Source organism: Syngnathoides biaculeatus, chromosome 13 (assembly GCF_019802595.1).
Source record: "Syngnathoides biaculeatus isolate LvHL_M chromosome 13, ASM1980259v1, whole genome shotgun sequence".
Classification (NCBI taxonomy): domain Eukaryota; kingdom Metazoa; phylum Chordata; class Actinopteri; order Syngnathiformes; family Syngnathidae; genus Syngnathoides; species Syngnathoides biaculeatus.
The window spans coordinates 8,649,731-8,672,391 of NC_084652.1; the positions used below are offsets into that span (position 1 = coordinate 8,649,731).

General features: G+C 41.4%; 2 protein-coding genes across 5 annotated transcripts in view; one reads left to right on the forward strand and one right to left on the reverse strand.

Moving 5' to 3' along the window:
- Positions 1-1,904, reverse strand: part of miga1 (mitoguardin 1) — a 15,667-nt gene extending 13,763 nt beyond the window's left edge. The window contains exon 1 of the mRNA XM_061839044.1: positions 1,824-1,904. Within this exon, the coding sequence (XP_061695028.1) occupies positions 1,824-1,856 (33 nt within the window). The 5' untranslated portion in view covers positions 1,857-1,904. The remainder of the gene's footprint in view (positions 1-1,823) is intronic.
- usp33 (ubiquitin specific peptidase 33) overlaps positions 1-22,577 on the forward strand; it is a 24,266-nt gene extending 1,689 nt beyond the window's left edge. The window contains exons 1-24 of one of the 4 annotated variants that reach the window (XM_061839032.1): positions 1,905-2,044; positions 3,472-3,572; positions 4,139-4,192; positions 4,270-4,332; positions 7,011-7,151; positions 7,639-7,750; positions 8,975-9,044; positions 9,686-9,799; positions 9,895-9,973; positions 10,848-11,286; positions 11,512-11,646; positions 12,861-12,976; positions 13,061-13,233; positions 13,307-13,377; positions 13,728-13,761; positions 14,960-15,005; positions 15,081-15,261; positions 15,354-15,480; positions 15,947-16,116; positions 16,201-16,282; positions 16,361-16,469; positions 18,579-18,681; positions 19,461-19,529; positions 20,566-22,577. In XM_061839032.1, coding sequence (XP_061695016.1) covers positions 3,489-3,572; positions 4,139-4,192; positions 4,270-4,332; positions 7,011-7,151; positions 7,639-7,750; positions 8,975-9,044; positions 9,686-9,799; positions 9,895-9,973; positions 10,848-11,286; positions 11,512-11,646; positions 12,861-12,976; positions 13,061-13,233; positions 13,307-13,377; positions 13,728-13,761; positions 14,960-15,005; positions 15,081-15,261; positions 15,354-15,480; positions 15,947-16,116; positions 16,201-16,282; positions 16,361-16,469; positions 18,579-18,681; positions 19,461-19,529; positions 20,566-20,732 — 2,739 coding nt within the window. In that variant the 5' untranslated portion in view covers positions 1,905-2,044; positions 3,472-3,488 and the 3' untranslated portion in view covers positions 20,733-22,577. Of the gene's footprint in view, positions 1-1,904; positions 2,045-3,471; positions 3,573-4,138; positions 4,193-4,269; positions 4,333-7,010; positions 7,152-7,638; positions 7,751-8,974; positions 9,045-9,685; positions 9,800-9,894; positions 9,974-10,847; positions 11,287-11,511; positions 11,647-12,860; positions 12,977-13,060; positions 13,234-13,306; positions 13,378-13,727; positions 13,762-14,959; positions 15,006-15,080; positions 15,262-15,353; positions 15,481-15,946; positions 16,117-16,200; positions 16,283-16,360; positions 16,470-18,578; positions 18,682-19,460; positions 19,530-20,565 lie in introns of those variants that run through there. The other 3 variants (XM_061839031.1, XM_061839033.1, XM_061839035.1) reach the window with 3 other exon arrangements.
- Positions 22,578-22,661: the final 84 nt, after the last annotated feature.

The following is a 22,661-nucleotide window of genomic DNA, read 5'->3' on the forward strand; positions in this document are numbered from 1 at the left end:
CGGTGACTCAGCTGGTAAAGCGTTGGCCTCACAGTTGTGAGGACCCGGGTTCAATACTGGCTCTGCTTGTGTGGAGTTTGCATGTTGTCCCCGTGATTGCCTAGGTTTTCTCCGGGCACACCGGTTTCCTCCCACATCCTCAAAACATGCAACATTAATTGGACGCTCTAAATTGCCCCTCGGTGTGATTCTGAATGCGGCTGTTTGTCTCTATGTGCCCTGCGATTGTCTGGAAACCAGTTCAAGGTGTACCTCCTGCCCGGTGGCAGCTGGGATAGGCTCCAGCACTCTCCGTGACCCTCATGAGGATAAGCAACAAATAAAATGGATGGAAAATATATAGGTTTCCAAGAAAATGTTTTAAAATATGAAGGTGACAGTCTTAAATATATGAGCATAAAGCCATATAAATGAGAAATTTATGACAATAAGTAATTTATTTTAATTTGTAAAGAAAAAACGCAAGATGATAATGAATCTAAAGTGATTATATTAAACAAATGGAAAATGTGATGGGATTTTAAAACCGTCGTAAAATTAAGAGTTAAATTTAATTTTACAAAATCAGTCATTTTTGTTGCATCTGAAAGAAATGAAAATCCGTGGTCTATCTCACGATTTCCATGTCTTTCCGTAAATTTAATGTCAGTAACATAGGTTCGTCATCGGATTTGGCTTCAGCAAGCTAATTTGCTAACGCTTAGCCAGCTAAATTGACGAACCAGAAATCGACTCGTTCGCCCACCGTACATAAGACACTTTTGTGTGCACAGTGGACGTGACGAATTGAGCATTAAAAATGGATTACCGGGTCATGTGAAGTCTCGTTCTCCGACGCGGAGCCAGTCTCACCCCCCACCCCACCCAAAAAAAAAAGCAATGAAAAGAAAAAAAGAGTCCACCGGGTCGACCGGCTGACCTCGGTAGGTGAAGCCGAGGAAGAACCGGAGGACGTCGGCTCGGCTAGCAGCGCTACTTGCTGTGCCAGTTTCAATTACACGGAGTTAAAGCGCCCCCGCTCGACTAAATCTACTATTGCAAGTCAAAGTGAAGGTCGTCTTTATGCCAGGCGCAGCAATATTACGTAATTATAATACTGGAGGGAAATTAGCCCCATAAGTAATGTTAATGCAAATAAGTAAAAGTAAAAACAAAATATGCCACCGGGTAGTACGTGGGGCCCCATTTCGATTATTATATATATTTTTTTTAATTTAGAAAAGGTCTATTGATCTTTCGATGCGTTGCCAGGCCATCATAGAAATTGGTCATAGTTCATAATTATTTTGTTTTGAGAATCGTGGCTTCCAAGACTAACTTTTCTCTAATTATTGGTGCAATTAGACTCACATTAATGTGTCACGCACAATCTGTTTTTCAGCAGGGCTAGGGATTTAGAATTATAATCCTTATTATGTGTTGTCATATTGTTTATAGGTAATACGCTTGTTTGGATAAAATAAAATTTATAAAGAAATCGTGTAAATATAAAATTAAAAGTTCTTGAACTGAATATTGAGTAGGGATTTATAATTATAGTCCTTATTCTGTTGTCATATTGTTGATATGAAATATGCTTTAGATCAAATAAAATTTCAAAAGAAATCGTGAAAATGTAAAATGAAAAGTTCTTGAATTGAATATTGAATATTTTACCACTTTAGTATAAACGTTTTTATGATGTTATTTGAGCGCAAAATAAGGCTAAAATGCGTAATCCTGAAACACACTTCGACGTTTGTAAACGGAAATAGGGGCTGGTAACTGCAATTTTTTTCATAATTTTCTAATTTCTGATGACCAGCTCAGTTCGTCTAACATACCCAGAGAACGAAGAAGCCAAATGCCAGGAGCATTTTTCTCTTGTCCCCACTGCGTGTTCTTTGACCGCCGACTGCTGTAACGTTAGCAACCACGCAGAACGGCCAAAGAGCATTTGGGTGTGCGAAAGGAAGACGTTAACGCCACCATCAACGCGAACATTTTTATACATTCGAGTGGCGTATTACTTACCTTAGAAACACCGACAACGTTAATCGTCAAGGTAAGCGCCCACTTCTCTCGCCGCCGGGCGCGGTTTTAGTTTAGTACCCACCGAGTTGGATTGTCGGCTTTCCCTTCATCCCGCAAGGCTACGTTAACATCGATGCTAACTGCTATCCATCATCTCGTGTCATTATTGTCGAGTAAATACGGCCCCGGCTTTGTTTTAGTTGTGGTTCCACACACGTGCATCGCTTTGTATGCTATCCCCTAAACTCCAACTAAAATAGTCAATCTGTCAAATTGACGCTATGCTAAATGCTAACTGCCCTGTCAAAGCCTCGCTTGATTTTGACAGCTCATTTCTGTAGGCCGACATTACGCACACATTCACGTTGAACGTGCCTTTAACATTGTACACATGAAATATGTTATGCAAATTCATTAATATTATATTATGTTGGTCAGGAGTCTTTGTGAGCGGTTGGCGAGCGGGGTTAGCGTTTTGAAGCATCTGCTCCATAAAATGGGGTTTTATGGCAACCGAGATATGGTACCGTACCGGTTCTGTAGTATTTTCACGTGGACATAAACGAACCATCAACAACTTGATGGAGTCAGTCAATAATCGTGTGGGAGTTGTGGATTGTTGTGTGCACTACTGATGAGGCAGAGAGCCCCGCCCTGGTTTAGCATCTTAGGCCTCATATTTAATGCCCAATTATTGGCGTACACTTGTAATAATTCTCACGTTAACACCGAAAAAAATTACAATGGGACATTGTATTCCGGATTTGTGCGTAAATCAGAATATTCCCTAAGTCATAATGGCAGTGAATATTTGTAGGAAGAAACACTTATCAGAATAATTAAATGAGGGGGACAAAAAGAACTACGAACGGCGGATATGAACTGAGAGTAGCCCACCCACCCCGAAAAAATGCGCTGAACACACAACAAAATTAAAACATCCATGAATTGTCAAACTAAATATTCTCCATTCAAAACTACAACATAGCTCCACACTGGTACACGAAGAGCCCCCCCCCCCCACGCACACATACACACAAATAATTGTGTACATATTACAGAGGGCCGCAAAATTGAAGTCTCCTTTGAGCAGTATGAGGGTGCTACAGTCAAAGATGTTGCAATCACAACATGCATGACGCCACTCAGGTATGCTCCAAGTTAAGTTTGAAAGTAAACAAGCGACTGTAGTTTTCTAACAACCCAAAATTTGACCTTGATTTCAAAGTTTTTCGCTTCTATCTGGCCCATGTTTCCCATCTTTGGGTACAGTTGTTTAAACTAAACTCTATGTGCCCTGCGATTGGCTGGCAACCAGTTCAGACCGTACAACCGCCTGTTCCCCCCTCAAAGTGATCAACAACACTGTAGTGATCCCTTTTAAGATGAATTTGAAAGAGGAACTAACGTCCTGCCCCCCCCCTCCTTTTTTTACTTTTTTTTTTTTTTTTGCCTTAGCAGCTGTCTGGTGAGCAATGCCGCCGGCCCCAAGCTGCGACTGCCCCCACCTGGACTGTGTGGGGGAGATCACCAAAGAGGAACTCATCCACAAATCACATGTGAGTCACTTTGTTGATGTCCTTGATACCACTTATCAAGACAATTCCTTGAAAGTCGCGTAGGTGTCAGATTTGACGCCTAACTTGTTACCTACAAACCTAAAAAAAATGTTCACAATTTTTCTCATTGTTACTAAGCTACACCCCTTAAATGCAGACGAGCCAACAATTGGACACAACAAAGGTTCCAGACGTTCTCAGCACAGCTTCAGTGACACATTTTTGGATTATTTATATACATTTTTATATATTTTTCTTCTAAATTAATGCAGATAAATGCATAATCCAGTTAAAGATGTGCAGCTATTTGCATGGTAAGTTGAATCCCTTAAAGATAAACACAGTAACCTTTTGTCCACGCCGAGGTAATCAAGGTCCATTACTTTTATTAACAGTACAATAATCATGTGCTGTTGTCAGTGATCATCCCCATATTCGATGGAGTCATCTTAAACATCAACAGGAGTTAGTTACCCTTCAAAATGGCACCAAAGCAAACTTTATTGGTCGAAACAACATTTAATCATGCCTCATAAACTCTTACATGAGTGCCATAATATCTCCAGGGCCAGTGTCAAGACTGCAAAGTTGGAGGACCAAATTTGTGGGCTTGTTTGGAGGTAAGCCAACCCCCTCACCTCCCGAAATGTCCTTTATCCAGAATAATACGAAAAATGTGTTTCCTTTCTGCCGCTAGAATGGGTGTGCGTACGTCGGCTGCGGAGAATCCCACGCGGATCACAGCACGGGACACTCGCAGGTAAGAAAAGTCTCCTTGGAAGGTAGAAATGCTAGCCTGGATGTTAACAGGAATTAAAATGATATTTATGTCAGTGAGTTGTTTAATACATTCCGTCAATGATAAGACAGCCGTAGCGGTTATGGATCCCTTGAGAAAGACAGTCAAAAATGTTAACTATACAGTGGTTATAAATAATCTACAAACCACTGTTAGAATGCCACATATTTGTGATGCAAAGAAATCAGATAAATCATTTCAAAACAATCTAAAGCATAGGGCCCCGCGGTGTAATTATATATAGCCCGCGAGGCAATTTCAAATTAATATTAGAGCTTGCCTGCCACTATTACAAGTATTCCACGCTTGTTTGGTTCCGTATTAAAAGTTTCATTAGTTCAACCTTGGCCCGCGGCTTTTTTCAATTTAAAATTTTGGCCCACTGTGAATTTGAGTTTGACACCCCTGATTTAAAGTGTCTCTGATTAACACCAAATTCAGGGGAGGGATTATGAACAGTTCCAACTGGTAGTAACAGTTGTCATAACACCTTCAGGATTCTGCTAGAAAAACATCAGGAAAAGCCTACTAAAACATTTGGGATCACTCAGCGGCGCTTTAAATGGTCGCAGGTATCTTCTGACTCTCACTGAGCATGAATGTTATAAGAGGGTGTACACAGTTTTGCAAAGATTGTCTTAGTTGTTTTGTTGTTCTATTGCCGTGATTCCTAGAAAGTGTGCTGGGGTACATTAGTGTGCCGTGGGAAGTTATCCAATTTTATGCAATTGCTCAAAAAAAACATTTATTCCAAGAAATAATGTATCTTTATTCATCTATTTATGCCAGTGAGGCACAATGACAGACAGAACAAAAAAATCCTTTTCCATTAGATGGCAGGAAGTACATACAGTGATTAATCGATCCATTTTTGTTGGTGTGCCGTGGGATTTTTCACTTATAAAATATGTGCTTTGGCTCTATCAAGGTTGGAAATCACTGTTCTGTAGTATACATGTTGGAGTTATGGTGGAGGGGGGGGGGGAGTGTAGAAATTATTTAGCTAGATCTCATTTTTCTATATTACAAAACCTGGCATTTGACCAGGGGTCTGTAGACTTTTTATATCCACCTGGGGCATTAAATCGAGATTGGCACAGTAAATCCAGCCAAAGGCGTCTCCAGATCCAGTGCAATTTTGCGAGTGGCTCATCTATTATTAATTGTGGTTTCTCAGGGGGGTGGGGGGAGATGGAGCGGCGCTGCCACTTGCGCGGTTCCAATATCCGTTGTTGGCTGGGCTGTTTCTCCGATGAATGCCTCATTGCCAAAGCGATATGAATGCAGAGTCGTCATTTGCTCAGCCTCGAGCGAGAGACTGCGCTCCTTGACCCAAATGAAACAGTGGATTTTGTGTGTGTGTGTGTGTGTGTGGTGTGTGTGTGTGTGCGTGCGCACGCGTGGATTGATTTGAAAGCGCAGCAAATATCCATCCACCCTCTTACTTGATGGATTAAATTGCGGTTCTGACCATACCTTGGTTATGAGGTCACGGTTTGGTTACATGTCGGTAGACTAAGAAAAGAAAATGCTGAACTAGGTGATATTCTTTTGTGTAAACAGAAAACATTTATTAATGTTTAAAATTAAACAAATGCTTTTTAATGTAAAAAAGGAACTTCTCCTATAAATGAAGGCTTCTCAAATAAACTAAATAATGAATGTAGTAAAATATTTTATACACACACACAACCTCTTTATTCTTTACTCCACTAAATGGAAGATTCTCAAACGTACAGTAAAATAAATACACGTTCCATCATTTATGGTAGCAGAAATAATTTCGTATTCAGGAGCGTGCCACGCCAAACTGCTAGCTGTAAATTAAACCATAGTTGAATAATTATCAAATAAACAAAATGTGTACAGTAAAATATTTTAAATATAACAGGTTAAATTGTTTCTTTTTAGGAGTGCAACATCGTTTTTTTTGTAGGAAATAAACTGCTGATAAGTGCAACGGTAGCACTAATGTGATTTACATAAAAACACTTAACCATTTATTGCTTGTTTTCCTATCGTAAAATATATTCCAGGGTCAGACTCTCACCATTCTAAAACTGTTGTTAATTACATATTTTATTCGTAAACTGCTACATTTACTGCACTGACATACAAAAGCATCTTTAAGCAGTTTGTTCTTACCACAGTTTCTAATAATGTATCAAATAAACTGTTGTGCAAAATGTGACGAGAGTGGTACAAGGCCTGATCACTTGAAATATCAAACCGCTTAATAAGGTCTGCTATATTTCCACTCATGATTCATTTAGACGGGCTCTTTCATGCTCATCTGGGCCTCCTTCCCTGGTGCTGCGCGACCGCTAATGCGGCCTCCATCAATAATGCACATTCATTCGGCAGGCGTGTTGCAACAGCCTGCGTGCTTGAGGTGCGTTCAGGGACAGTGCGGAAATGGGAGTGCGTCGTCTTTGGTTGTTTTCTAATGCGGTACATCAATGGTAAAAATAGAGAACAAGGAAAATGTTTCTTTATATCAGAATACTTAAAACACATTGTGATCACATTGTCATATTATCACCAAATACGAAATCAGGGGTCGTCCACCATTTGCAAATCCATCAAATGTCCAACAACAACCAAAACTTGCTTGATTAATTTGTTACTGTTGCGTGCAGGAGATGGGCCACAACCTGACAGTGAACCTGACCACGCTGCGAGTGTGGTGTTACGCCTGCGGCAAGGAGGTCTTCCTAGACCGTAAAATAGTTCCTCAGCCCCCGCAGTCCAACACTAAGCCCCTCGCCTCCTCTCTCCAGGTACACACCACCGCTCCTGACTACTTTTTATTATATTTATGCATTATTGAAAATTGAAACGAATAAAGGCTTGAAATATATCACTAAGTGTGTGGTGAACAAACAGGTTTCACCTTTTGAAACAAATTATTGAAATCACTTTCCCTTGATATTCAAAATGTTTGGCAAATAGCTGTACATTTATCTATCTATCTATCTATCTATCTATCTATCTATCTATCTATCTATCTATCTATCTATCTATCTATCTATCTATCTATCTATCTATCTATCTATCTATCTATCTATCTATCTATCTATCTATCTATCTATCTATCTATCTATCTATCTATCTATCTATCTATCTATCTATCTATCTATCTATCTATCTATCTATCTATCTATCTATCTATCTATCTATCTATCTATCCATCCATCCATCCATCATCTTGCTTTATCGCAGTTCGGCTAGCAATCTTTGTGTTTGTGCACGTGCGTGTCACTGAAGGGTAACATCAGAGCCTCGCCTGTGAGCCCTCCCTCTCTCCGTGTGACCCCCATCGGCGTCTGCGAAGACCTGGACATGGAGACCGAGGAAGAGGACGACATGCGCGCTCGAGGTGAGCAGCACCGCAGTTACGCGCGCACGCACGCGCGCACCAGACATTTCACGCCTTTCAGATTGTTCCGTTTTGGCCTTTCGTTCGTATGTAAACTGAAATTTAAGTCACGGAAAATGACCCTTCAGTTGACGAGACAGTACAAGCACTTTGAGAATAATGAGATGATAATAAAAAAAAAAAGACTACAAATACAACCTGAGGGCTGCGCGAAGACGTGTATGACTAAATTTCACTCAAATGCTATTATGCTTTGTAATAAATATTCACTACAGGTGAGTACTAGAACTACAATCTCTTGATGATCCACTCCTGATCAGTGATGACACACAGTAGGTGCATCAAAATGTGTATGATGCTTGGCAGTGTCTGCATTTAAACCTTTATTTTCAGCAAGGTTTACATAGGGGTCATTTGTTTTTGCAAGGTTCAGAAATGTTGCCTGATGGGGGACTGTGGGTCAGCTGGTAAAGCATTGGCCTCAGAGTTCTGTGGACACGGGTTCGATCCCGGCCCCGCCTGTGTGGAGTTTGCATGTTCTCCCCGTGCCTTCGTGGGTTTTCTCCGGGCCTTCTACATCCCTAAAACATGCAACATTAATTGGACACACTAAATTACCCCTAGGTGTGATTGTGAGAGTGACTGTTTGTCTCTGTTTTCCTTGTGATTGGCTGGCAATCAGTTCAGGGTGTACCCACCTCCTGCCCGTTGAGCACTGGGATAGGCTCCAGCACTCCCCGCGACCCTTGTCAGGATTCGCGGCAGAGAAAATGGATGAATGGATGTTGCTTGATGGCTTTTGCATCTTAATTCTTCAAATGTAGAACTTGCGACGACACTAATCATAGTAATTACGATATTTCAAATTTGAAGTGGTTGGTGGTACAGAAGAGTTTGATCTGGATTTGATTTTATCTGTGTTCTACTTTATGTAAAAGACGGGTGGTGGATTAATGGCAGGGATTCTGTTATGACTCTAAGGCAGCCATTTTGCAGAAGCTTGGTCTGTGATAGGATTACTCATTCTTCGCTCATTTACTGGATGAAATCACATGGTTCTCCACCCATTTTAACTTCTTTTCCTATAAAAAGCACACCTGGTTCAGCATTACACCTTCGGACATGTTTTTGATATGTTACTTGAACAGAATTAGATTTGACACTGTTCTGTTTTAGGACCATTTCCGATTGGTTGTTTAACTACACTCCCTCTATTCTTCCCAGGCTTGACTGGACTGAAGAACATCGGCAACACGTGCTACATGAACGCTGCCCTCCAGGCCCTGTCTAACTGGTGAAAGCACAACTATACGCATTCTTTTCATTCACGATACACGCAAAGTTACAGTAGTGCGCCTCTTTTATAAATGAAGCCTGGTGTTACTTCACGTGGGGTTGTTTTTGCTAATCATAACAGTTTTGTAGCAAACAACCATCCGATGCAAAAAAAAAAAAGGAATCCTTCAATGCGACACTGCAGAACCGGAGGCTGGTCAAATTTAGCATGCTGTAGAAAGCCGGGTGGAAAATTGCAAACTAAATCACTTTCCACAAGTGAGGGGGGAATGTTCTGCCCCATTAGTTCATGTCTATGTAATTTAACTTTTTCACACAGCTAAAGCAGGGTACCTATACATATTTTTGTTAACATTGTAATGAGATCATTTTGTAACACAAAATTACAATCATATTGGAATTAATAGAGCTACAAACGAATTAGTGGTGATACATAATTGTTAAATTCATGCTTGATTGGTGGCAGGAATTCTAGCGACTCGGCTATAATATACAAACATGCATGAAAAAGTTAAATTTCATCATATGTCCCCAATACTATAATTGGAAACAAGGTCTAACTGTGGAAACATCCATAATATGTCTGTTAAACCCAGACCAGTTTCCTCAGTGTCCAACAATTCTAACTTTTTGTCGCAGCCCGCCCTTGACACAGTTCTTTATTGAGTGCGGCGGCCTGGTGAGAACGGACAAGAAGCCAGCACTCTGCAAGAGCTACCAGAAACTCGTATGCGACCTGTGGCACAAGAACAGGTTAGTGACTTTTTCGTTGTCTCGATAAAGAGTCACCCAAGATTACTGTAACCTCTCTTCATGTCTGTCTCACGCTTTACCGTGTCACATTACAGACCCTCCTACGTGGTCCCAACTAATCTGTTCCAGGGAATCAAAGCCATAAATCCAATGTTCAGAGGATATTCTCAACAGGTATGTGATATTATTTCTTTCTTCATTGGTGCAACATATGCAGAAAAATGGAGCCAGTGTTTATTTGTCTGTATGTGTGAGGCCTTTCAAAGCTACTCAAGGTGCGAAGTTCCCACGTCTGGATTCACACAGCTGATGCAAAAAACCCCCAAAAAATAAATAATTAGATGCATGGACCATCTTCTGGGACAGTGACAATGGCTAAAAGAATGTGGCCAGTGAATCTCAGGTGCTAAATTCAGCCTGACCCTGGCTTCTCACTATGCCTTTTATACACAGGTTGTTATGATTGTTATTACATCGCACCTCGTTTTCATGCAGGACAATGACCCCGGGTAAAATAAGCTTCGAGAGGGTGTGAAAAGGTCGACTATTTCATTGTGGTGTGCCAGTAACAACCAACGTCGATCTCTGAATTTCCCAGTTTCCCAAAATTGTGTCAGGTGGTACAGTGGCAGTGTCAAAGAGAATAGTGGAAAGCTGGGACACTCAGTCACGGGTTGACTTGAAACCCCCCCCCCCATGTGATTCAGTGAAAAGCTGGGTTTGATGGGCACTTTGCCAACCTTCTTGCCAGTTACCCCTTTCCCACTGCAGGTTTTTTTCATGGGATCACTGTTCTGTGTGCAAGGTACATACATAGAATAGGGTTTTGAAGAATTTCCCAGTTTCCTACATTTTTATCAGTGTCCCACTTTGCCGGGCTTCATTTTTCATTTTAATTAGTTTGCACAACAATGGATGAGATGTTGAGAGCACATAGAAAAATCCGAGGTTCTTCACGTCCTGTTGGGTATGTGCTAAGGAATTAGTTCTGCTATAGAACATTCCCAGAAGTATTGATGGTTTGATCTGTTCTGCTTTTGGCCCACAGGACTCGCAGGAGTTCCTGCGCTGCCTGATGGACCAGCTGCACGAAGAGCTGAAGGAGACACTGCCCGAGCCTTGCGAGCCATCCGGTGACGTCATGGTAGAAGACGGCCCGCCCAAGGAAGATAACCATAACCAGTCAGATAACGACTTCCAGTCGTGCGAGTCATGCGGATGCAGCGATCGTGCCGAAAACGAAGCGCAGCACACCGTCGCACCCGCCGTCATCGTTGGCGCCGACAACGAGACCGAGATGCTTATTCCGGAGCAGGATGACATCCAAGCCAACAGGGAGTGGCAGAAGGAAAAGAACATGATCAATGACCTCTACCGTGCTGGGGATAACACGGCAGCGGACATGGACAAAGATGTGGACACCGCTACAGAGACTACGCCCATCATCAGCAGTCAGGGACACATTAAGACACAAAGCAGGACATCAGGTAAGAAGACAATATTACTTACGTCCTTGGAAATCTTCATGAATCAATCATCCTTGTGCAAAAAGTACTGAAACATTGAGCATCTGAACAATTGTATTAACAGGGTTAGGGAAGGTTAGATTAAGTTCACTTGTGAAGGGTTAAGTGACTTAAATTCATTCTAAATTTCACCCGCAAACCCAGTCTTCCGTTGTCATCAATGTTTGACTTGATCTCCTCCTCTAGAGTCCTTTCCAGACGTCCAAATGTCCAACATCACAAGACCACAAAGTCCAGTTCCTATGGAGGGCCACAAAATGTCCAGCAGCCCACCCAAAGCTTCCTCTGTGTGGCCCAGCCTCAACACTGCACACAAAAAAGGTACATGACAAGTTTCCTCCCAGTGTTATGTAAAAGCAATCCTTTTGTGGAGTAGAAGTATCCCTAAATGCAACATCTTGCCAGTCCATATAATATTACTCCCAAAAGTCTTCGGAACCATTCAGATGTTCATTTGCTGAAGTAAGATGAGCCTTTTATCTTCTTTTTGCTCAGCATTGGTTTTCACCTTGGAACTCTGCCACGAATGCCATCTTTTTTTTATTGTTGTATCATGAGGCACGGTAGTTGTTGAGTTGCAGTTCTTTCGAGGTTGTCCTGAGTTTCTTTCTGGCCTGCTGGATAAGTAATTGCTCCTCTCTTAGTGTAATCGTTGTAGGCCGGTCTGAGCGCTCCCCCGTGCTGAAAAGTCCCCTTGGGATTAATGTGCATGCGCATAGAATTTTTTGAATTTTTCTACTTCTTCTACTTCCGTGCCAGTCTGAAACTTCGTCATCCATGGGTCTTCCGCGTGTTCGTTTTCGCTCCGCGTGCATTTTACTATGGACGTCTAACAAAACCGAATTCTACACGCATGCGCATTATACTGAAGAAGACCTTTCAGCACTGGGAGCGCCCAGACCGTCACACCGGCAACTTCTGAGAAGCCTCACCACTGTTCCATGTTTTGTCCATGTGAGGATCATGGATTTCCTTATGGTTCGCTGGAATCCTAAACCTTAAGAAATGGGCTTTTGTAACACTTTCCAAACTGATGTCTGATAGATTTCTTGACTGTTTCAGAATTTCTTGGGATCGTGTGATTTATTTATTTTTTTAAATTATTTTTATTTTAATTTTTTTTGCATCTTTTTTTAGATCTTTTCTCTAACATGATTTTTGTCAAGACATATTCTGTTAAATTAGTTTTTGATGGAACAGGTCCTAAGGGTAAGCATGCTTTGATGTGATCAGGGAAAATTAACCAAAAATTGTAATTAGTCACAATTAATCCATGATTTAACAAGGGGTAAATTATTTTTTGCACACAGGCCCCAGTAAATATTTTCCCTTAGTAAATTAAATCAGTTTCAAAGCAGGATTTTAAGTTTACTTCGGTTATATTTGTCTGAGACTTTGATACTTTTGTTTGATGATCTTAAAGTGGAGAATTATGCAAAAATCTAAGAATTTGGGGGGGGGGGTAGGGGGGCAATACTTTTTCATGACAGTGTAGCTTTTTTTTTATCCACTATGACCTCTTACTGCCTCCACAGCGATGAGCACATTCTCCCCAGCCAAGAGCAAGTGTCAGAAGAGGTACCGTAGCGTTATCTCCGACGTGTTCGACGGGACCATTGTGAGCTCCGTGCAGTGCCTTACTTGTGATCGGGTCAGTGCTGGGCGAGAGGTGGAATTGGGTCACCCTAACATATGTCTGCATGCTCAGCAACAATTTGACTGTTTGTGTTTTTAGGTGTCGGTCACGCTAGAGAACTTCCAGGACATCTCCTTGCCCATCCCGGGGAAGGAAGACCTGGCCAAGTTGCACTCCGCCACCCACCAGACATCCCTGGTTAAAGCTGGCTCCTGTGGGGAAGCGTATGCGCCGCAAGGCTGGATTGCATTTGTCATGGAATACATAAAGAGGTACGTCTAGATATGAATTTTCATGTATCTTAGAAGCATCGCAAGTGTCATCCATCTTGTCACCTATTTTCAGCTGGTTCTGGGGTCCTGTGGTCACGCTACAAGATTGTCTTGCAGCCTTTTTTGCCAGGGATGAGCTCAAAGGTGAGCAAGTGGCTGTTTATTTTGGGGACAGGCATAATAATTGCTGAATTAATTTTATATATATTTCTTTAAAGGAATTATAGTTGGATCCACATCAGTTTTATTATTGATTTAGCAGTTGTGTTATGTGATTTAACCTTTTTTCTTATATTCATATGTCACGTTATTGATCAGCAGTCTCGTGAGATTAGCATAATTACTACGAGAAGATTCAGAGACAGATTTAGCATAATTTTTTTGATTTCACAAAATTTACCCCCCCTTTTTTTTCAAGATGTTTTGTTCTTTTGTGCTTTATTACAAGTCACATACATTCTTGTTTGACTTGATTTTGATGTTTGGTTTCATAGGGGACAACATGTACAGCTGTGAAAAATGCAAGAAGTGAGTATCTTCAAGAAAATAAGAAAAACAAACCAAAAATAATTGTTTGAATTAGGGTTGGATTGATAAATCAATACGACTTTGTGTTCATAAAGTTGAGCGATACGACCATATCACTTGCAGACTCTGTTATCGATACAAAATCTGTCAGGAATCCTTGGATACGTTGGCTGTATGGCTGTGGACCGGATATAGTGAGGCGAGGAATCGTTTGCCTGAGGCTTTATGGTTTTCATTTCATAAAACAAGCGTGAGAGGTCTTGCGCTGTGCTCCACTGGTATTGTAATGTTTACAGCCCAACACAGTGGTCATTTAACTACATTTCCCCACAGTGTCACTATTTCAACATCAAATATCTTTTTTAGTAATTAAACAACTTCTGTCATGACAGCGATAGCAAGGTAGCGTTCCCCCAGGTGTTGTAAACATTAAATGCAACATCATGTTCATGTAGCTGAAGTCCGGCATCCCAGAGTGTAAACGTGCAGACGCTATGGCAAAAGTAGGTGCATTGCTGCAATTTTCATGGGGTTTTCCTAGAAAATTAATGTTTCTTCTCGAGTCTTGCAGTCCACTTACACATTACGGTGCAACCCTCCAGAAAAAAAACATCTGGGAGCGGACATAGGCAGGTGTGTCCCGAAGCTGACACACATTCGCAAGTTGAACTAGTCATCACGAATAGAAGTGAAAAAAAAAAGTCAGGTCACCACATAGCATGTAGCAAAAAAAAAATAATAATTAAAAAAAATGCTGTTGGTGTGTGGAATGGCTCTTTAAATAATATTTCTGAAGAAAAAAATTTGAAAAATAAATAGTGGTCCATTTTAAATAGATATTAGGGTTGGACAAATTACATGGAAAAAGATGACACGCTGTGGTGACCCATAATGGGACAAGCCGAAAGGAAAAGATTAGGGTGAGACAAATGTAATTTTATAGAATTGGGTTAAGTCAGGGTTCTTTATGATTATTTATACCTGTGGAAATGTTAACATTTAACAGAATTTTCTCTAGACAGCCTCGAGAATCAAAATCCTCCTATCCTGAATCTCCGCCTGTTGAGATAGTTTTTGAATTGAATTGTGACCTTTGTATCTAAATATGTATCGAATCGGCCTCATGCCAGAGATTCCCAACCCTAGTTTAAAATGTTCAAAAGATATAATTATTTAGCATCCTTTTCTTCTCCCACAGGTTACGAAATGGAGTGAAATTTTGCAAAATGCAAAGTTTGCCAGAGGTATGTGTATACTAATCATAAAAAAATAATTCTTCTTCTCAGTGTTTTAATTTACATAAATGCATTTTCTTTCAGATTCTGTGTATCCACCTGAAGCGCTTCAGGCACGAGCTGATGTTCTCCACCAAGATTGGCACACACGTCTCCTTCCCGCTGGAGGGCCTGGACTTACAGCCCTTCCTAGCCAAGGACAGCTCCGCGCAGACTGCCAACTACGACCTGCTGTCGGTCATCTGCCACCATGGCACCGCTAGCAGTGAGTGGACGTCCATAGAGATGTCACATGTTCTTGTTATAGTTTGCAAATTCTGGTGGAGTAGCTGTTTACCTCTTCCCTCACTTCTGCAGGTGGCCACTACATTGCCTACTGCAGGAACGACCTGAACAATCTTTGGTATGAGTTTGATGACCAAAGCGTGACTGAGGTGTCCGATTCTTGCGTCCAGAATGCTGAGGCTTATGTGCTCTTCTACAAGTAAGCAACACATCAGCGCCTGCACATAATAAGGTTACGGCAGTGATACCCTGTCGTGCAGGGGTCGGGAACCTATAACTCGCGAGCCATACCAAGTCCCATGTAATTTAGGAGAGGTCTTGTAAGACTGTCTCACATCATTGACTGAAGTCCCCTCATATGTATCAGAGATCTGTAGGGATTCAGTCAAAGTCTAGCGTCACAAGATTTAGCAGAAAGATTGTTAAATGTTAGTGCAAGTTGCATGAGATTTTTATGGAAGTCTTGCATGATTTTTGCAGAGGTCTGGAGATTTTCTTGCATGACACCTATTTTTCACCAAAATGTGGGAGGAACTCTGAAATGTAATGCATTTGGGGCTTTAAAACTTGAACATACTGTTTTAGTCTGTAAAACTTACTTACTTTTCATTTTTTTCATAGATTTCACGCTGTATAATCCCATTTGGTTTGTTGCCGCTCCACAGGAAAAGCAATGAGGATTCTTTGAAGGAGCGCAGAAGGGTGTCAGGTTTGCTCAACATGATGGAGCCCAGCCTTCTACAGTTCTACATCTCCCGCCAATGGCTCAACAAGTTCAAGACCTTTGCCGAGCCCGGGCCAATCTCGAACGACGACTTCCTGTGCTCGCATGGAGGTACTAATGACATAAAAAACAGATTTACATTCATTTATGATATCTGTAGCTGTTGGTTTAAATGTCCCTTTTGTGTCCCGTCAGGTGTGCCACCCAACAAAGCCGCCTACTTCAACGACCTGGCCATAGTACTACCGCAGAACGTGTGGGATCATCTGTACAGCAGGTACGTTGACGCGTCCTTACTACCCTTTTTATTACACTCTTTCCCCACGTGTCTAATCGGGTCTGGTCGTCTACTAAGGTACGGTGGAGGACCAGCCGTCAATCACCTGTACGTTTGCAACACGTGCCAGATTGAGGTTGAGAAGCTCGAGAAGCGACGGAAGTCGGAGCTGGACATGTTTATGCGGGTAAGTCGACTCTCCATCCACCGTTTTGTTCTCATCACTCCGGAGGGAGATGAGAGGTGTAAAGTTGATGAAGGCTTCATCATTAATGCATTGAGACGGATGCTGTAGCAATAACGCCAGTGCGATCTGCCCACGACCGTAAAAACGCAGCATTTTACCGCCATCAGAGGCAGTGCCAAATCTGTAACAGAAGTGGGGTGTAACCTGGATAAGTATCCTTCCGCAGTGCCAGGACATGATGTGAATTTTAACAGGGAACACTTTTTTTTCTTTTTGTTAAAAGCAGTTGTAGGTGATGTCATGCATTTCCCTTTGATTTGTAATCTCATAATGAGATGCTGATGAGTGTGCGAGGCTATTCCGTAATAGTGGAACAGAGTGTGTCCGGCCTCGTAACCCAAAACAGAATTAAAATCTATTGAAATTAATGGTAATGCCATTAATCTGTGCCAGTTTGTCTAAAATGATTGCTATTTTTCTTATTTAAAAAAACATTCTAGACTGTTAAGAATTAAACACTTTGTGTATCATGATTAATTCATTACAATTCCTGTGTGTGCGCAAATTGAGATTCAAGTTCTCAACAGAGCCACCTCTCCATCACCCCTAAATAGCTCTTATCTGTTCCCTTAGGTGTAACTCCGCCTCATAGATGCTATTTGTTAGTCCGTCTATGACGTTTCCCTAGTATGTGTTAGCATTAAACTAGCCGGTATAAAGGCAAAGTTATGTAAGTAAGTTTCTTTCAGCTTGTCCCGTTTGGGGTCGCCAAAGCGTGACATCTCAGATTAACGCTCATATTTGTTAGGCAAAGTTATGTGGTAGTTTTAAATATTATGCTATAGGGTTATGGTATTCTTTGTTACACATTTAGCTTCACAGTAAACCTTAACTGGGAATGGCATTTAACAGCTTAAAGCCATTTTTTTTACCTATTACCGTATTTTCCACACTATAAGGCCCACCGCATTATAAGGCGCACAGAATAGACGCGACAGTAGAGGCTGCGGTTACATGATGAAGCTGCGGTAAAGGAAATGTGAACAAAACAGTCCGATAGGTCAGTCAAACTTAATTAATAGCGTTCTGACAACTCCGTTCACTCCCAAAATGAATGAACAGCTGTTTTATTATTTTCCCAGAGGTAAAGTCAGTGACTTAGTATAGGAGTCATTTTGGGGTCTTTACACAAACACACAAATGGAAATGAAAGGGCACGTTTTGCGCAGTCATATATCTCAGCATGCACCGCGTGCTACTTCTTCTACTGGGGAAAATGGAGTCGGTAGTTGCGAGACCTCTTGCGGCTCAATGTTGACCCATATATAAGGCGCGCTGGATTATAAGGCGGACTGTTGCCTTTTGGGAAAATTAAAGGCTCTTGGGTGCGCATTATTGTGAGTGAAATACGGTATTCCAAACTGCTACTTGGGATGTGAGCAGAATCAAATTCACTGCTCCCATACAGCTCTTGAATCTCAAATTCTTGCACATAACTCAAACCCCCCCCAAAAAAAAAAAGAATTAGGTGCTCATATCTCAAAACTTGCATTGAGTCACTTATATCTCAAGGCACCACTATGGTTCATAGGTCACAAATGCTCACATCAATGAAGGATCCGATTGAGGGATACCATATCTGTGTGGAAGTGCACACAGTTGTAACCATGTCCCGACTTCACTGGGTGCTTTATAAAAGGCACAAGCAGAAATGGTTGCTGGTTGAATTTGTCGTGAAATTTTCTGTATAACCTTGAAAAAGAGGCTAATAAGTGTACCGTGTACTGTAGAAAAGACACGGGTGGATACATTTTGTATCAGCCGATCTGAATCTCTTTATAGAACACCGTGTATGCGTTGAGCAAGAACAGGAAGAGTGTATTTACAAAGAAAGACAACACAAGCGCAGTGTGTTAAAAATGTCATATAATTACAAGAAAGAACCAGAGAGAATTGATTTAGTTTTCCATCTCCTCTCTGAATCCTTTCATCCTCACTTCATTTATTCTTTGTGAAATCCTCCCCCGCCGCCTCCACTTCCCTCCTGCCGCTTTCCAAAAACACTCACTCCTCCCCCTCCCCCTCCCCCCACGTCTGCACTCTCGGCAGCTGAACAAGGCCTTCCAGGATGAGGAGTCTCCGGTGGTCATATACTGCATCAGCATGCAGTGGTTCCGCGAGTGGGAGGGCTTTGTCAAAGGCAAAGACAATGGTAACTGAATGCACACGCATACTGAAACATCTACTTAGAACTAGAAATAAATCTGCTGTCGCAAAAAAAGTTTCCCCTTCTTGTCCCGATGGATGCGTCAGCTGCAAAAACACCACCAACTCAAATACAGGCCTCCCCTTTCATATCAGAACCAGTCATACACGACACAAATTTTATTGGCGGGACGGGGGCAAAGGGTTATTTACTTACGATGCTACGATTCATCAAGTAGTGACTATCCCTCACTGTGCCCCAATTAATTCCCAGGTGAGTCCGACCAAAGATGAGTTAGAAATAAATGCCTCTCGGAAAAAAACCCAAAAACAATTACATAAGACACCTCTATCCATCTGTTGTTGGGTCATTAAATACCCACAGCCACTACTTGTGAAAATAAGGAGAATTGTTTTTTGTTGCACAAGAGCCAAACACTTGCCTAGCAACGTGCTCCGGTCCAAAACAAAGCACGAAACAGGTTCTTTTGATATCATCTTCAAGGTTCTTCATATCCCGATTCATCATCAAAAATATATCTACAACACACGCTCTCATTTTTTTTCTACCACCCCCCTCCCTTTTGTATTGTCACATCTATTTATAATATCTGACAGTTTTCCCCCTTCTCGACTTTGGCTGTTTTGTCTTCTATTGCTACAATGACTTAGATTCCCATGCATGACAACAGCCCTTGACACTGAAGCTAACAAGCAAGACATTAAAGATTGTGTGTGAGTGCGTAAATGTAAAGAACTACAGTAATTGATATTTTTCTCTTTAAGATCCACCGGGACCCATTGATAATTCCAAGATGGCAGTGAACAAGAGCGGCCATTTAACGCTTAAACAAGGTACAAGCAGTCATTGGAACCTACAAAGTAGAAAGTGATTGACTTCAGGTCTTTTTTTGTTTTTTCCTGAGGAAATAATCTAGTCTTTCAATTCCTTACAGCCAAGTTAATGTTTTAAACAAACATTTGAACATGAACTATTATACTACTAAAAAGTAAGACTGAAAACAATAGTTGAGTATTTGTCAGTAAAATGAACATACCGTAATTCCCGGCCTACAGAGTGCACCTGGTTATAAGCCTCACCCAGTACATTTGTAAAGGAAATACCATTTGGTACATACAGAGGCCGCAGCCGTGTAAAAGCCGCAAGTGCCCACATTGAAGCACGAGATATTTACAAAGAAAGACGGTACACAGTTTAACGCTAGCGGCGACGTGCTAACGCTAGCGCCCCCACGCTAACAGGGCAGGTTTAAAAAAAAAAAAAACATACTGGTAAAAATCACTAAGACACAGCAGTAACACGCTAGCGAAGCGCTAACAGGGTCGGACCGGTAAAAGTCAGTTCCTCGGCACATATATTCCACTGTTCTCACGCTTACCTTTTTCGCTCGAGTGCCCCCTTGCGGCCATTAGAAAAAAATGCAAAAATTAGCTGCATTACAGCATAAGAAGGTTGAAAGCGTGTTTTTTTTTAAAAAAAGAAAAAATTCACGGCTTATAGGCCGGAAATTACAGTACATGGTATTATTATTAAATTGTTGGTTTGTCAATTTAAAATACTAAAAATGAATTTCAATTGATTATTAAGTGGCAGGCAACCGGTTGAGGGTGTTTCCTGCCTCTTGCCCACAGTTAGCTAGGATAGGCTCCAGCACACCCACAAAAAATAAGTGGTGTAGAAAATGGAGGGATGGATACCACATATACAAATAAGGCCCATCTGTCAACATTTAAAAAAAATCTAATAAAATTAAATGACGCTCACTGAGCAGAAGTCTCACGCCAAGCACGACGACAACTTAAACCCCAGAATTGTTTTTAACTTATGAGGTTCAGACAAGTGTATAACGTTGCCTTTCCGTCCCTCCAGGGGCCGACTCGGGCCAGATCTCAGAGGAAACATGGAACTTCCTGCACGCCATCTACAGCGGCGGGCCGGTTGTGACATTGCGGCCCAATGTGGTCGCCGGTCACCAGGAAGGGGATGCCTCCCACCAGTCAGAGGAAAAGATCGAGGTGGAGACGCGCTCACTTTAAAGAAAAACAACCCCCCCAAAAAAAAGACGAGTGAACGTTTTGTTTTTTTTTTAAATACAAACGTTTTCATTTTTCGATTTCCTTTGAAATGCATTCTTGCAAAGAACAAAAAACAAAAAAAAACACGCCAACTTTAACTGCTTCCGCAATGGCTCGCTCTGAAAAGGGAATCAAAGCTTTGTCCTGTTGTACAAATGTGTATACGTTTCGATTAGCACTGTAGTCGTCTCATGTCACAATTTTAAATATCTGCAGCTAATTAACCACAAAAAAAATACATGGAATGTGATTTTATTTTGACCAAATGAGCACATGTACCACGTGTTTGTCATCAAACTTGTACTATAGCACTACAATTGACTGACATCTTAAGGCTATGAAGGGACTACTTCCAAACGAGTCTCAGGAATTCATTGTGCACTGTCATGTAGCGCAACGCTTCTCAACCAGTTTGTCTTATTAGTTTCTCAGTAAATCGTTGAATGGATCAAATTTTCACATGTTCCACTCAGATTGGGTGGGCAAGAAACGTTCGCCCAAATGTGTTGCATACCTGCTTCTGATTGGAGCTCATTGATGTGAAATCCCGAGTTGGGTTTTGGCGAGTACAAGCCCTGAAATTCACCAAAATGGAGTTCCTGTTTAATTCCTGGCATCGACATTCAATTCTGAACACACGTCCTTGAGAGTATTTTCTGTGTCCTGTCTTGTGTCCAACCAATTTCATGCAGCGGAGTCAAACTTTTCATGGCGAATGTCCAAAATGTTCATCATACCTTGCCATCTGCTGCCCACATTAAATGGCATTGGTTAAAAATAGGCATTTGGCGTCACCCATTTGTCTTAGATTGCTGCTTGTGATTTGGGCTCATTTAGGCAAATTTTGAGCAGGAGTTTGTGCAATGCTTCAGACCCATGGAATTTGGCCTAAATGGCTGATTAAAACGGAAAAGGCTGACTGACATCTATTCAAATTTGGATGTCATCAGTCCCGTCATCAGTCCAGTTATAACAGACATTGCTACTCAACTTTGTGACGATCAATTTTTTTCCACTTTTCTCAATGTGCGCTATTGTTTGGGACGCCTAAAAAATGAATTCACCATACGCTTGCAAGAATTTGTGCGTTTAACTAAAATCAATCCTCAAAAGTGATCATCAAACAGAGTACAGGCCCAGGGATTCACCCAAAATGGCTGCTTCAAACCAAAATGGCCGACTTTGTTTGATTTTGATTCTGGGTCATCCTGTTATGATAAACGTTTCCCCCCCAACCTGATGTCAGTGAGCCTCAGCTTAACCACTGAGAACATTGAACTCTGTTGCGAACCAAAAAAAAAAAAATAGTACACACCATAACACATTCTCTTATTGACTCATATTGTAAATTGTTTTCCCGGCTTTTTGTTGAACTTTACGTCCACTGGTTGAGAATCGCTGCCGTGCCGACACGCAAACGGGCATGCAGATGTTTGAATGTAACAGTGATGTATGTGGTGAAGATTCAGCACTTACTTATTTATCACAAGACAGGGAGTTTTAAAAAAAAAAAAAAAGGATGTTAATAGTTTTGTACATATAAAAAAAAAGCAGGAGACGTAAGAATGCATGCTATTAACATTGCAAATCTTGCACAACTCCTAACCGTGCCCGGCCCAGCCTTGCCAGACACCACACAGCGCAGTATCTTAAGTAGTAATCAGCAGCATTGTCACTTAATTGAGGGCATTAGTTTGCATTTTGAATGCTGAATGAACGTGTTAGCCCATGGACCATAGTCAGTAAGCTATTCATTTTTTTTTTATGCCTCGCACAATAAAAGAAAACAAAGGTATGAAAACCTGACGAACGTGTGCTCATCTTGATTGATCCAGAACATACTAATTTTGTTCACGTTATCTTTGATTGAAAGTGATGAGTTATATTGTG